The sequence below is a fragment of the Xiphophorus hellerii genome, chromosome 24 (assembly GCF_003331165.1).
Source record: "Xiphophorus hellerii strain 12219 chromosome 24, Xiphophorus_hellerii-4.1, whole genome shotgun sequence".
NCBI lineage: Eukaryota > Metazoa > Chordata > Actinopteri > Cyprinodontiformes > Poeciliidae > Xiphophorus > Xiphophorus hellerii.
The window spans coordinates 7097231-7111636 of record NC_045695.1 but is presented as its reverse complement, the minus strand read 5'-3'; the positions used below and the strand labels follow the sequence as shown (position 1 = coordinate 7111636).

General features: G+C 40.3%; 2 protein-coding genes across 4 annotated transcripts; both read right to left on the bottom strand.

The window, feature by feature from the left end:
* Window positions 1-505: 505 nt before the first annotated feature.
* Window positions 506-1681, bottom strand: LOC116716295 (trifunctional purine biosynthetic protein adenosine-3-like). Its single transcript, XM_032557215.1, has 5 exons — window positions 1492-1681; window positions 1063-1135; window positions 833-982; window positions 617-712; window positions 506-549 (listed from the first exon to the last, which is right to left on the bottom strand). The coding sequence occupies exons 1-5, from the start codon at window positions 1594-1596 to the stop codon at window positions 506-508; spliced, it is 468 nt and encodes a 155-aa protein (XP_032413106.1). The 5' UTR covers window positions 1597-1681.
* A 2976-nt stretch (window positions 1682-4657) lies between these two features.
* On the bottom strand, window positions 4658-13333 carry LOC116715538 (ETS translocation variant 5-like). Of its 3 annotated transcripts, none has more exons than XM_032555986.1 (13): window positions 13203-13333; window positions 11773-11838; window positions 11602-11683; window positions 11467-11514; window positions 11244-11294; window positions 9033-9141; window positions 8475-8717; window positions 8112-8389; window positions 7933-7995; window positions 7230-7298; window positions 6940-7091; window positions 6730-6837; window positions 4658-6643 (listed from the first exon to the last, which is right to left on the bottom strand). In XM_032555986.1, exons 2-13 carry the CDS (start codon window positions 11818-11820, stop codon window positions 6410-6412), a joined length of 1485 nt encoding a protein of 494 aa, XP_032411877.1. In that variant the 5' UTR covers window positions 11821-11838; window positions 13203-13333; the 3' UTR covers window positions 4658-6409. The 3 variants fall into 3 exon arrangements, with proteins under 3 accessions (XP_032411877.1, XP_032411880.1, XP_032411878.1); XM_032555989.1 differs by having other exon boundaries at window positions 6736-6837; window positions 13203-13332; XM_032555987.1 differs by having other exon boundaries at window positions 11773-11861; window positions 13203-13313.
* Between the last annotated feature and the right edge of the window lie 1073 nt (window positions 13334-14406).

The following is a 14406-nucleotide window of genomic DNA, read 5'->3' as shown; positions in this document are numbered from 1 at the left end:
TTGATGGAGGATTATGAGCGCTCACTGCCCTCTGGTGGTGAACTATCGCAACTACAGATATTCCTCTTCATATTAATTACAGTTTATTTAATCTCATTTTCACTTTTATCAGGCCAAATCAAATCAGCTTACATTAATGTTAAATAAGAGTCACTGCAGGGTTAGTACATGGAAAATAAAACTTATTCTATAAAAATCCTCCAAAAACGATTCACTGTGGGAAATTTTGAGACTCAAGGCCTGAAAAAATATAAATAATAAAAATGTGTTTGAAATAAAATTCAATCACCTGCGATAGGAGCATCAAGCAGGATTAAAGCGGCTAATAGAGAAAAATTAAATATAAAAAGTTAATAAAGTTGAAATTATTAGTACTTAATATTACTTAATTAATTGCAGTCTTTTGTAGAACTGAATTAATCTGTAAATAAATGTATTACACATACAATATTATGCTGCTGCTGTTAATGTCATTTAAAAACTTTTATCTGTTTTTAAAGACTGTCTACAGAAATAAGAAAAGATCCGCCGTCAGATCATCCACCATACCTGCAGAGATACGGGTCAGAACCGCCTGAGGTTTGATCCCACAATAAGAAACTGGAATCGACTCCACCTGCTGCCAGCGGCGCCTCGGGTCCGACTACGACCAAACCGACGTGGTGGTCCTTACAGAACTGAGCCAGGATGCTGTGGTTGCTCACCGACACCTCTGCAGAAACGCAACAGAAAGCTACAGACGCTCACCTCTGGTTTTCAATTCTGTCCAGTGACTTCAGCTAAAATACATCCTATGTTGAGCAGTTAGCAGGTCCAACAGCCCCTCAGGTACCAGAGTTGCTGATCTTGCCGTAGCTGGCGGCTCCTGCGTTTCCGGGAGCCACCAGAACCTGCTGGACCTGGGGCGACTGGGCCAGCTTCCAGGCCAGCGCGTGTTCCCGTCCCCCGCCTCCTACCACCAGAACCCGCTCCGCCATCGCAACTGGAACCACAAGAGATTCGACTTGAAGGAGGATTTTCTCTCACCGTGTGAAGCCACCGTGCAATTATGCAAGCGCTGACCTTTAGCAGGAAGAGCCGTGACCTTTTCCAGGGGATGGAGGTCCGATGAAATCGTAGAGATCAAACCAATGAGCTGGAAGAAAAACGAAACTGGACTTTTAACACAATCGGCATTGATCTGGAGCCCCAGATTACTGCAGAAACAGAGTAAAGATAAACGGGCCAATCTCTGGGAGAACAGAGAGTCCAGTGTTGGACCCTGGCTGAACATGTTCAACTCTGATTGGAGTCACTGGGCTCATGTGACCTCCTGAAACCAACTGATAGAAAAGTACATATAATAAGCTGGGAGCAGATTTAAAATCCCGCTAGAAAACAATGAAGGTTTTATTTGCATCCATCACTGTTAAGCGTTTCTTTTCTAAATATTGTTGACTTTAAAGTGAATCTAGCAGCAAAAAGACGTCGACATGCACAACATTTACCAACCTCTGTTGGTATGAACCAAGAATTACTCGCAGCCCGTTTCGCCTGCTGTGCTTTCCCCGCTCTCCGTGGGTGGACTGACCCTCCGTGGAAGCTGCGGGGACACATGTGACGCAACTAAACATTAACACACACACACACTGCGTGGAGTCACAGTGAGAAAAACATGCAAAGTTTGCACACAAACTAAATTACTAATGAAAAGAGAGAGAGAACAGAGAAGCTAAAACCGTCGACACGTGTGGAGTCTTACCTTCACCAAATGATGGGAGGAACACTTTTTGGATTCCACTACTTCCTATAGGAGAGAAAGCGCAAAGCATCACGGGAGACGTAGTTCGTTTACCGCTAAACTCTAAAATAAATAGTTAACATTTACCTTTAATACACTTTTTAAAGCAATAATGAAGCTTCAATCATCGTTAGAGCTAAAATAGGATTTTAACTATTTCACTACCATAGATGTGGTTAAAATCGATGGCCAGCAAACAGCAAAGGGAAGAAGTTTGTTATCAGATTTAAGAGTTACTACTAACAACATTACTTCCTGAAGTTTCTTAGGAGACCACTCAGATGTTGCTCTGATGAAAACCACCCGTGGGATGAAAGTGCAGAAAACCTTCTGGTCGATGGATTCGCCACTGTGCTGGTTCAAACACTTTAAGCATCTGGAAGCACTTTAGGCTCCTCCCCCTTTCAGGTGACAACAAACACCTTTATTTTCATGTTTTCCTTTTGTATGAGTTGAGCTGTAAAACTTTAGGTCAGATTTGAACTTTTTCAGGTTTTGCTCAGTGTTCAGGTCATTTCCAACCAACATTTTATTGCAGGAAATCATTTCAGGAAGGAACCAATAGATTCAGGAGTCTGGGAGATGTGACTGTAACCGACCTGAACACTGAAGCCCCAGAGCGCCCCCTGCAGGATCTGCTGCACCATCTCCGTTTCCAGCAGCAAATCAATCATCTGTTGGTCCAGACAGAAAAGCTGAAGCTGTCAGTGAAGCAGATCTGAAGCTGAGCAGCAGAAACCCAGAAGAACTGGAAGCATCAGCAGGAGATGAACTGGACCTCTAGGATCACTGATGCTGCAGCTGAGGAAGAGGAGGACGATGAAGGTGAAGCTGCCATCCTCACACTTCCTGTTTATCAATCCAAGAAAGCAGAAAACCTGCAGAAAATCAGCTGAAGAAGAACCATGAGGAGCTGGAGGCGTCCGGCGCCCTCTAGTGGCTGATTGGACTACTGCACTGGGAGAACTGGACCTTGACGCTACTGCAGCTCAGCGGCTGGTTTCTCTCTGAATGGACCAATCAGAACCAAAGAGGATTCAGCTCTGAGACAACTATTTACAACTACATACGGTACTTACACATATGTACAACATTTTAGTGTTTCTAAACACTTATCTAGAGTTTAGAAAACATAAAAAACTGTCAGCAGTTTCCAGAGGAAAGTTTAAAAACATTAAAAGTTAACCTTTGAAATGAAACCATATAATTGTTTACTAAAGTATTTCTTCATTGCTCCTGTAACAATGAAACTTAATAAATCTGTTGTATTTTTATTAAACCTTTATATCAGTGTTTTCAGAGTCCAGGTTTCATTTATTAGAGAAACTCAACATCTGCTTTATTATAAATACATTTTCTTTCTAGTTTTCCTTTTTTCCTTTTAAAAAAATGAAACCCACCTAAATTAAAAAAAACAAACAAACAGTGATATCTAACATATTATGTCTTGACTGTCTGGTTATTGATTCTCAGTTGTCTATGTCCTGCTGGTTCTCTCTTATCTCTACCTGCTGTAGAAATGAACCAATTCATCTAATTCATCTAGGAGGGGTGGAAGTGTGTCATTAAAGAGAGAAATAGGAAAAAACTGCATCATATATGGTATATTTATGATGTAATAGTTAACAATACAGGGTTTATAATTACTGCCTGATATGAAAATGCATATTTCACTAAATACTAAATAATAAATAACAGCACTTCAAATTGGACCCATATGGTCAGGATAACAATCGGGCCCCAGATGGTATTTACCACAGAATAAGAAATGGACTGTGGGTTTAATGTAGAACAACTCAAATGACAAAAGTCAGGTAGATTCTGGGTCCAAGTCATGCTTTTATGGGCTATTTGTTATTGTAAATTATGACGTCATTAGCTGACATAAACAAGATGAGGCTGCTGCAGGTTTGTTGCACCTTCTGTGTTTTTTTTTAAACTTGTTTATGTTCCGAGTTTTTTTCTCATTTCATTTTCAAATTAGAACAGAAAAATCCTCACTTCTATAAGTGAGCCTGGTGCTGTAAATTCGACACGATTCGCTTTTAAATATGCGAATTGTACTTAGAAGCATCAACTCAGCTTCTGAGTGATTTATTTAAAAACAGTGTTTTATCTGTCTGGTGTCTAATGCAGCATTCTGTGTCAAAGGTTTTCCTCCTGTTTATTTTCTCTTGTCTGTCATTTAGTGTCTGATATTGTTTATCTCTTTGGATCAATAAAGATCCAATTCAAACTGGGCTCCATTTAGACTCTAAATTTTAGAGTCTTCATGGAGTTTTGATCTGAACTGGATTCAACTGGAAAGTTGATCTTTTTTCTCTCTCAAGTAATTGTGTATCGCTGTTTGAGTTTGAGTCGAGGGAGTGGCCCTGGGTGTCTCCCAATATATATTAAGTGATTTAAAACATTTGGCTTTCTTTTTTCCAAAATAAAGGAGTTGTTCTGCAGTTGTATTCACTGTTGTTTTCTTTTACTGTGATTAGTGGAAATTAATAATAAATAATAACACAGAAGAGGGATGCTTCTGGATAAATAGCCTGTTTAATGTTAAAAGCATATTTTCAGGGAATGGGCGTTTGTATGGTTCTTTGGTTGCCCTCTAGTGGACAAAGGCCTCTATTGCTTCCACATCTAGTTGTTGCATCCTTTAATAGTTAATAATTATCTAAATCAGGTTAACTAAAGGCTTGAAATTTGAGCTTAATTGAATAAGTTGAATTAACTGCTGAATTAAAAAATTTGAGATGCACCTCCTGCGGTCTTTGTAGCCTCTGACCCAGCAGCTGCGCCCCCTAGAGGATGTCCAGAGAATGCAAGAACTTCCTCCTCATTGGGCTTGCGTAAGGTTTTTTGTGATCTACACTGAGGCAAAAATAAAAGAGTAAAATAGTTTATTTTATCAGTAGAGATAAACAGAAGGCACACATACAGTATCTGAGGGTAAAAGTCACACCAGCGTCAGGATCTATAGTAAAATATATGAGGAACATCTTCTGCCTGAAGGATTCAGAGAGTTCTTCCTCCTTGGAGAGCTGATGCAACATATTTGCAAGCAAATACAGCCTTTTGCAAAAATATATCCATATATAATTATACACTTTTTTTTTCTCTACACACTGAAGCAAACAAATTATACAAAAATGCAGAAACCTATCTCGGTACATTAAGTGGTGAGGCGTTTTGAAGAAAAAAAAACATGCCTTTCATAAGCATAAGAGTGGCAGTCGTACAGAATCCAAAAAAATAGAAGCAATACTTTCATCATAAGCCGTTATAGGAAATACATACAAGTCCATATAATGCTAAAAATATTAGCTTTAAAACCCAAGGGGAAAAAAATGTACACAAAAAGACATTTTCAACATAGATGTTTCAGGATTATACGGTCCAGAAAATACAAGAGCATCCCTTTCGAGCAGTCTGGGTAATATGCTTACTAAATTAACAAAAGGAGTGCCATGGCTTCAAGGTTCTTGTTTTTGGCTGCCAAACGGGTCCCAGAGTTTACAAATTTGAGAACAAAAGCGGTGGCCATGCTACAAAATTACCACCATCGAAAAAAAAGACGGACTGAGAAACCGACGAAAAAGAAAAAGCTGCAACTGAAACACTAAGAAAAAGTTGATGACAAGGTTTGCGAGGGACAAAACACTGCATATCTGTGCTTAAGTGCAGATGCCACTTTAGAAGAAAATGCTACAGACATTAGCCGTAGAGTTACAGCTTCAGTTATGTAATCAAGAGAAATTGCTAAAAGAACGTTCTTTCCCAGAATCTGACCTTACTTGTTCCGATTCCTTAGCAGCAGTGGCGGCTTTTGATATGAAAAATGTGGCTTACCATGCGGGGTGTCAATCTATTAGGGGGAGGCAACAGCAACAAAAATAAAATTAAGTCCACTGTGCCCTCAACCAACTTAGTGCTGCGACAGTTAGAGAAGAGTAAAAAAAAACACACAAAAAAAAACTGCTGACGTTTGAGATTGAGACAAGCGTGAAAACCGCAGTATATACAAAGTTTAACTGAAAAGTGAAATACTGATGACATTATTTAAAATGATTTCTGAAAGTCAAGTAATATTCTATTTGAGAACAAAAAAAACACAATGACAATGAATGCATGCATGCTGGCCCACTGAGTAATCAAGAACCGCCACTGAATATTTGTTTATGGGGCAAAACTTGCAATTCTTTTGTATAAAATTAAAACCATATCTTTAAACGTTGAGACATCTTCTAGTCAGCGTTTTCCTCTTCAATGTTAAGATTTCTTGCAGTTATTTTGTGCATAACGTAAAGCAACGTGTAACAATTAAAAAACGACCGACTTTTCCTCTAAAAACGCAACCTTTCCCATGCCGGCTCAAACAGTTATCCTTGAAGTGCCTATAAACACAGGCATCTGAATGGGAACTAAAGTTTGTTTTCTTCGCTGAAGAAGCAAGTTTAACAGTCTCAGTGACTCCAACTTCCAGCTTTTCTGGTTGCATTGAAATTTTTAAAAAACAAAACTTCTTGTCAAGACAAAAAAAAATAAATTCTTATCTGAAATGTTGCTCAGTAATTTTACGCTTTGCCTCGTTTTGTAAAATACAGTAATATTGTGTTTTTTTCCCCCTTCCAGCTGCTAGTATGGGTAGCTGTCGGGGAAAGCCAGTCCCTGGACGCACTGCTCCCCTCCGTCCATTAGGTACGGACCCTCCTCCTCGTAGCTGGGCAGGGGGAAGCCGTCCTCCTCGCTGGGAGGCAAGATGGCGTCCAGGTCGGCTTTCAAACTCGGCCTGTGGTTTTCTGGGAATGCCATGGAGAACAACGCGTCGGGGTTGCACACGAATTTGTAGACGTACCTTTCCCCGGCAACCTGCGGGAGGAAATAAAAGTATTTAAAGAAACTCTTTAAAGAAAAGAGAATCGTGTGAAACTGTGTAGATGAGAAAGATGACTCGCCTTTACCTTCTGCATGATGCCTTTTTCGTAGTAGTACCGCAGCGAGCGGCTCAGCTTGTCATAATTCATGGCTGGCCGATTTTTCTGGATGCCCCAAAGGCGAGCCACCTGAAAAAAAAAGAAACAAAGAAAGACAATAAAATGATTCAAATAAAAGAATTCTTCTTACAAATGGTTTAAAGCTGATAGTTTTAAGTCTAAAAGCACCACCTCTTCTGGATCGATCAGTTTGAACTCCATGTTGCGTCCTGTCCACACGATCAGGTGTCTGTTTGCCGGATTGTCCAGCAGCGTGAGCAAGAACTGCCAGAGCTGCAGGGAGCCGCGGCGCTGGTACGGCAAACCTTCCTGCTTCACTTTCCCTGGTTTCAAGAGACAAACACTGAGCTCGCGCGTCTCGCTTCGGCCACCAAAACAATCAGATTCCACTCATTTCTAATGACTGAGAATAACATTTAAAAAAAGAAAAGAGGATTTTAAGCAGTGTGGAGGTAACCTACCTTCCAATCTTTCTGGTACGACACAGGTGTCATCAAAGTACCGAAGAGGCTCTCTGTCAGAACCAAATCCTGTGGGGAAAGAAAAATATAAAAAATTGAGTTAGAGCTACACATCTAATGGCATATGTATGTCATTATAATATTTATAAATATGTGTGTGTGTGTGTCATAATTTAAAAGAAATACTTATTCAATAAAAGTTAAGAAAAGTGTCGATAGTTGAGAATCGACAAAACAAACAATTATGTTTCTTGTAGAAATATATTAATATATTATCTTTCAGTTTCATTTAACTAACCGTTTATTTTTGAAATTTTGGATATTATTAATGTCTTAAATTGTGGCATATAAATGGTCAAATGGGCCACAACTCAATAGATAAATAGAAAAGAAGTAAACATTTAATATGAAAGCAAGTCAACAGAACTTAACTTTATTAATTCATAATTAGTTTACTGTTGTGTTTAGCTGCAAATTTCATAGTCCTCTGCAACATTAAGTCCCAAAAAGTCACACTGTCCAATTAAGAAGTTCTAAAATAATTACAAATACAGAATTATTTAAGTTATTAGTTGAAACTTGGATTCAATCCTCCATCTGTCCTAAATTAGGGAACTTTTCGATTCTCCGTGTTTACTTATTAAATTGTGGCAGTTTGGACCCCCATAAGGCAGAGAATAGCAAACCATTAACTAGAACTCACCAGCAATGTTTTTCTGAAATAGAACTGGAGACTTTCCAAATGTCGACTGGCAGGTTTGAACCTCTGAAAAAGAGACAAGTGAGAGATCCAATAAAGCTTCTGGCACAAATTATTTAGCCCAAAGGTTATTATGCATATTACAAAAACAAACAACAAAAAAACAAGCACTTTGAACATACCAGGTTCAAAGCTGTAGTCTCTTGGCTCTTGCTTGATTTTGACGTGGTTGAAGTTGGCTTGGGGCGGGGCCAGACTTGGACCAGCCGGTCCCGGGTCAGGATAGCGCGGGTCCACCAGCTCCTGCTTGAAACCGCGGGGAGGGAGGGGGACGACGGGTTCCGACAGGTGGCGCTGGTACAGAGGCCGGCCGTCGCAACTGGAGGGGTGGTACGGCGGGTTCGGGGTTTTCTCTGGAGGCAGGAAGGGCAGGCAGGGATCAGACAGCTGCCGGTGGAACCTGGGAGGACCAAAGGAAGGTTTGAGTCGTCCGTGGAAATGCACGCAAAACAAAAGCAAACACTCAGGTGAAAATCAGAGCTCACCTTTGGTCTGTGTTGAAAGCCGCCGCCGAGCAGCCGATGGGGGTATGCCGCAGCGCAAACTGCTGGTTTTGGTTGGCCTGTGGGACGTTTTGGCGGTGGAAGGGGTTGGAAGTTGGAGCTCGGCTGCTCATTTGAGGTGGGGAAGGCTGCAGCTGCCTCCGTAAGGGTGGAGGTCCCGCAGGGTGGATGGCGCTACACTGTGTTGCAGGTGCATTGGCTGGACCCGGTTTGTTTTCACAGGCACTAAGGGAGACAATGACATAAATAGTGTAGCTTATTCAATCTAAAACACACAAAAAATAATAATAATAACAACAATAGTCATTACAGTCACTCAACACGCCAACTGCAATCCAAAAAGTCAAAAAGATTTCATAAAGTGTTGTGGTTTACAATCCTCATGGCTTTTTTTATTTTGCAAAAATATAAATAGATTGGAGGTTGGCTCTATAGTTATTTCCCAAAATCTCTTCACCATATGACAAGTATGGTAGTAAGATAACATAAAAATGTGTAAAAGTGAACAAAGGAATCCAGTGTAAAACCTTTATCTGGTACCTGTAACTGTAAAGGCACATATCAGTCTGGGGGGTCCCACAGGGGGACAAATCTTTGGATGGACTGGGCTCCCGCTTCACTTTGCTGACAGGCGGTCCATGAAGCATCACTACAAACAGACATTACAAAACATTTTTCAGTATATTTGAAGTTTCATGCTCCCACAACAAAAAACGTCCAAGGATAAGATTTTCCATTCCTCATGATTTCTCTGATTCCTGAGGTATTTTCTCAGATTCAGCAGAGCCCTTTCCCCTCGCTCCCTTTCGCTCCTCTGTGTGTTTTTCTATCCGAGCTCAGCTTTCCTGGAAGGAGCCGTCAGATTGCCATCAGCATGTTGCCGTGACGCCAACAGGCCACAAACATTTCCATGTGCGACACGCTCGCAGGCGGCTTTATGGCCTCACCCTGGAGTTGTTCTGTCACGGGAGCCGTCATTAAATCGGCAATAAGTACACGCACTACGTGTGTGGGAGCGGCACCTAATGTACCTATTTTGATTCACGACATAATTTAGACACACCGGCCCCGGATGTCATCTTATAACCCCTCTCATTTCCTGTTCTTGTGACTACTAGCATTGATTTGGCAAAGCTCCAGCACATTTGTGTGTCTCTGGGCAATGTGGCGCAATCTTTGCTTGTAAACACAGCAGTACACGGTGGTATGATATCGGAAAACAGATGCGGAAAGGTCGACTGGGTTCATCTATATCACAATGGAATATTGAATGTGTTGGGAGCAGTGATGGCTTTCAAGGCCAACAGCTGCTAGGAGGAAGGACCTCTGATTATGGTTGTTTGTGCACGTAGGAGGCAACAATCTGTCACTGAAGGAGCTCTCCAATTCAGTAACAGCTTTACACAAAGTATAGAGGTGTTCTGTTCAGATTTATGTTGTGAAGCGTTTCTTTTAGTGTGATTAAAATCATAATATTTTTATATAGATCTCTAAAAGAAAACCTTTATGGTTTCTTTACACCTTTTGCTGCATTTTGTAAACTGGTGTGACATTGCTGGATCAGTTTCTATTTGTCTTATTTCACAAAAGGAGCAAATATATAGAAGGCAATATGTGCCAACATTCGGTGAATGTATGGAGGTCTACAATGTATGGAGGTCATTAGGAATATGCAGCTCTAAAACTGGAAAAATTTAAATGATTAATATGGAGCTCTCTGAAAAAGTATGGAGCGCTAAAATTGCTCCAATTCATTGTCAAAATACGGGGAAGTAAAAGTGCCAAAATTCAGCCAAATCAATATAAAAGTAATTAGATGTGTGGAAAGGTAATCCACAATGCAATGAAATACTGAATAATTTAAGGAACACAATTTACATTTATGCTTTCTGTTATTTTCTATAATCCAATGTTCAGATTCTACAAAAAAATGTATTGTGTTTTGGCGGGATTGTGGGGAATCTCAGTACATTTACATCAAATATCTGTATAACAATAGTCATAGCATAAGAAAAATTTGAAGAATAATGCATAAAGAGGCAGCAGAAGTTTTTGTACACGATCAAATCTTCAACTGTAATTATATGTAGTTTTGGGTTTGTGGTTTGAATCGGTTTTAGTTGATATTTCACTTGACCTAAAAAGGGACCAACAACAAATGAACGGAAATCGGGAGTATTCAGTTTTCATATAGAGCAAATCGTAATTTAATTTAATTATGTTTGACATTTTACTTTTTCTCATGGGTCCTGCAAAACAAAACAGTTAAATGCGGCGTACACGTATGACCTTACACGTTTAATATTGATTTAATGGTTTATTTATTACATTGTGGCTGCTGTGGCACAACCTAATTTTCTCCTCCGCACTACTTGTAGTCCAAGACCCAGGGTAAAAATAAATAAAACAAACTCATTATCTGGAAAGCAGTTTATTTTCCTCAAGTGAGTGGGCAGGACTGTTTGCTCAGACTATTTCCAGCCCTTCACACGTCTTCATTTGCAATTTGCAACAACAGAATAGGATTAAATACACAGCCGCCACCACGCAGGGAACAAAATGGCTCCATTATTTGGCTCTCATAGTTTATAAACAAAAATCTAGCTCTGTTATGTAAGCAAATATGATTCGCACATAAGGTTCTCAACCAAAATAAACGTTTGCATAATAAATCGCTGTCGTTTTTATGAAATGCTTCTTGTGTAACTGTGGGTGACATCTATAAATACGAGAGGAGAAGTAGTTACTCACAGTTATTGGACTGGAAATCTGGGACAAACTGCTCGTCATCAGGAACCTGAGCTGTCAGACGGCAGAAGACGGGATGATTAAGGACTTGCTAAACGCCGAGCCAAAAATAATCAATACATGCAGCGCGTTTGGTCTTATTAATAGCTGGTAGCTTTTGTAGCTGCTATTTTTAAATAAATGTTTGCTTTGCTTTTTTTTTTTTACCCCCTTTTGTTTTTTTTACCTTCTGCAATCCATATTTCCTGGAGCTGGATCAGATCCTGAAAAAGCTCTGAAAGACAAACACGGAGTAAATTTACAGGTGAACTGCTGCGTTTGGAAACATCAACACCAGACAGAGTAAACCAAGCTGATATACCTTCTGTGTCCTGAGCCAGCTCTGTGTCCAAGAACCTCCTCCGCCTGTCGCCGAGACTCCTCTCCTCCTCTGTGTGGCATTTCTGCAACCGGCAGCGGCAGAAACAAATCAGGATTGCAATGCACACACCGATAAATAACGGGACATAAAATTGGCAGGTTAAAAACTCACACTCTCGGGAACCATAAAGGGAACCTGCTGATCATAAAAGCCGTCCATGTTGCAGCGGTGTTCACCCTGGAGGGCAGGACAAGCGGGAGCTGTTAGATAAACACTTCAATGCATCAGATCTGCGGCTCTTTCCACCTGATTTAACCCTCCATTCATACAACAATCATCCCCTTAAAGTGACTCAATTGGTTTATGTTGTTCTGACCTCTGCGACCAGACAGTAGGGCTTAGCTGTGGCTCTAGTAGCCTCATTGCAAACAAAAGCTGTGTGACATCATGAATTATGAGCATGAGAGAGAGCAGGAAAACATGATGTCTTTCGGTTTTGTTCACAATGGCCTTGAAGTGCTCACTGTCAATGGGCAAAATTATATCCAGACAGCACATGAGGCATTTTCCCTTTCCTTTAGGAAAGGACTTGGGTGTAAACTTTGACTAGGCCATTTGAACACATGAATATTGTTCTCCGTGGAACAGTTTCTCTCAAATAAACAGAACAGTTGCATTAACACTGAAATGGAAGTACCCACATGATCGCCATTAACTAACAAGACGACTTCTGAAGGGAGAACAAACGCACACCACACTTTTCAGATTGGTCCTTATTTATCCTTCCCTTCCACTTCAAAATGTAAGCCTTAGGAAGACGAGAGTGGATGTTTACCGCATTATACTTTCCCCCCATGGTTTGCTCGAGATAAGGAGTTAATTTCCAAATGGTTTTCTCAAGATGACGAGTTATCCTCAGTTTATAAGGAAAATGTCCACCTCGGCTTCGGTTTAACCTCACATTCGGCTAGTTTTATCACCCAAAATCCCAATACAATACAATAAAGTTTCAAGGAACTGACCTACGGATAGCAAAAACAGATCATTTGTGATTGACAACTTGTTTTACAACTACGTAAACAGAATGTATTTAAGTTTTGCGACATAGTTGTAAGAAAACCAACCAAACCAAAATGTACTAAGCTAGAGAGCCGAACGTAAAATTGGACCAATTGTGAATGGAGTTTGGCGCTGACCGCTGTGGGACCTCCTTGTTTTTCTCAATGAAGTGAAACTTGATCTTCAGCAGGAGGAGGGGGTGGAGGAGAAGAAAAGGGGGGGCAGCGCACCATTGAGAAATTTACCAGCGAGAACGGAAAAAATATTCACAAAGCTAACAAAACGAATAATAATAATAATAAAAAAAGAACAGTCAATGCAAACAGAAACAGGGCTCTGCGGGGCCGACAAATGCGCGGAAATGGGCGCATGTTGGCTTTGATTGCTAGAAAATGGCGTTCGCCTCTTTAACCAGTATCTGCTCCCTTCACAGCCAGCAACAAACCGCGACACTGCGGTTCGCCTGGATAGACGGAGAAAAAAAAACAAGCACGTTTCGACCAACTTTTATATACACATCAATAAGATAATGCAAAACATACCTGGGTGGTGAAGTTATTGTTGGGAGAGTGATTTAAAATAAGTGGTCGCAGTTTCTTTCCCCCTACATCGCCTGCAGCTCCACGAATAAACACTCGGCTGTGGATTTTTCTCAATGAAGAGCTCTCAGATTAGCCAAGCAGAGTACAGCCCTCCCATTGGCTGAAGAGGAAGTCAATCGAAAATTGAGCCAATCACTTTCAACATAGCTCCGACGTGGGTCCGTTCTGTTTTTTTATGAATGACTGCGTTTCATTCATGAATTCACAGCGTTCTTAAACGGCCAGAGCCACCAATTAGAATAATAAAAATTTAATCAACGTATATTAACATCTTTCGACTGAATATGTATCTTCATATAACACAATGGAACAACAACGCAACACTGTAATTTAGTACAACTCAAGTTATAATTTTATACATTTAAACAAGCTTTCCCAAGCAGGGTTTCACAAAAATGTTTTAAAGTGCAAAAATGAAAATAACTCCTAGTTCTGCTTTGTGTGTATTCAAGTCGATGACATCACAAGGAAACACAAATACTGTGCTCATTGGCTGGCATTTGTAAACACTGTGGTTAGTAGTAGTGTCTAGTTTTTACTCAAGTTGCATTTGAGCTGCAAGGGGCTTTACCTTATACGTGACTCTGTTTCCAATTACTGCTTCAAGCCAGGTTTGATACTGATGTGGATATTGAAGCCATGGAAATACTTACATGATTTTCCTCTGGCTGTCTGAACTCATACTGCTTTAGCTTACCACTGTACAGCTGACGAGGGGAAAAACAGTATTCTGGTGACTCTGCTGTTCTGAGAACTGGGAAAGTTGCATTGTACCTTATTACATGTCAGAGTTAGATGTGGTAATATATTGAACTACTGTGATTTAAAACCTAAAAAAAAGTTGTGCAAATTCCAGATTTTCACAGGTTGTTTCATGTACTTTATATGAAGAAGCAACTCAGGGTAATAATCCATAGCTTAACACTTTATAATATGTATTCCTGTATTGCAGAAGGGTTTTTATGCCACGTGAGATGCAGAATTTCTCCCCCTTTAGTTTTGCTTTGATCTGTTTCCAGTTCATTTCCATAAGCTACAGCAAAATCAGCCAAGGCTTCATGTGATTATTTGGGAAAAAAAAAAATCTCATACAGCACCCTCCACCCCTCCCCTTCATGACTGATGGCTCTGCACAATAGAGAGA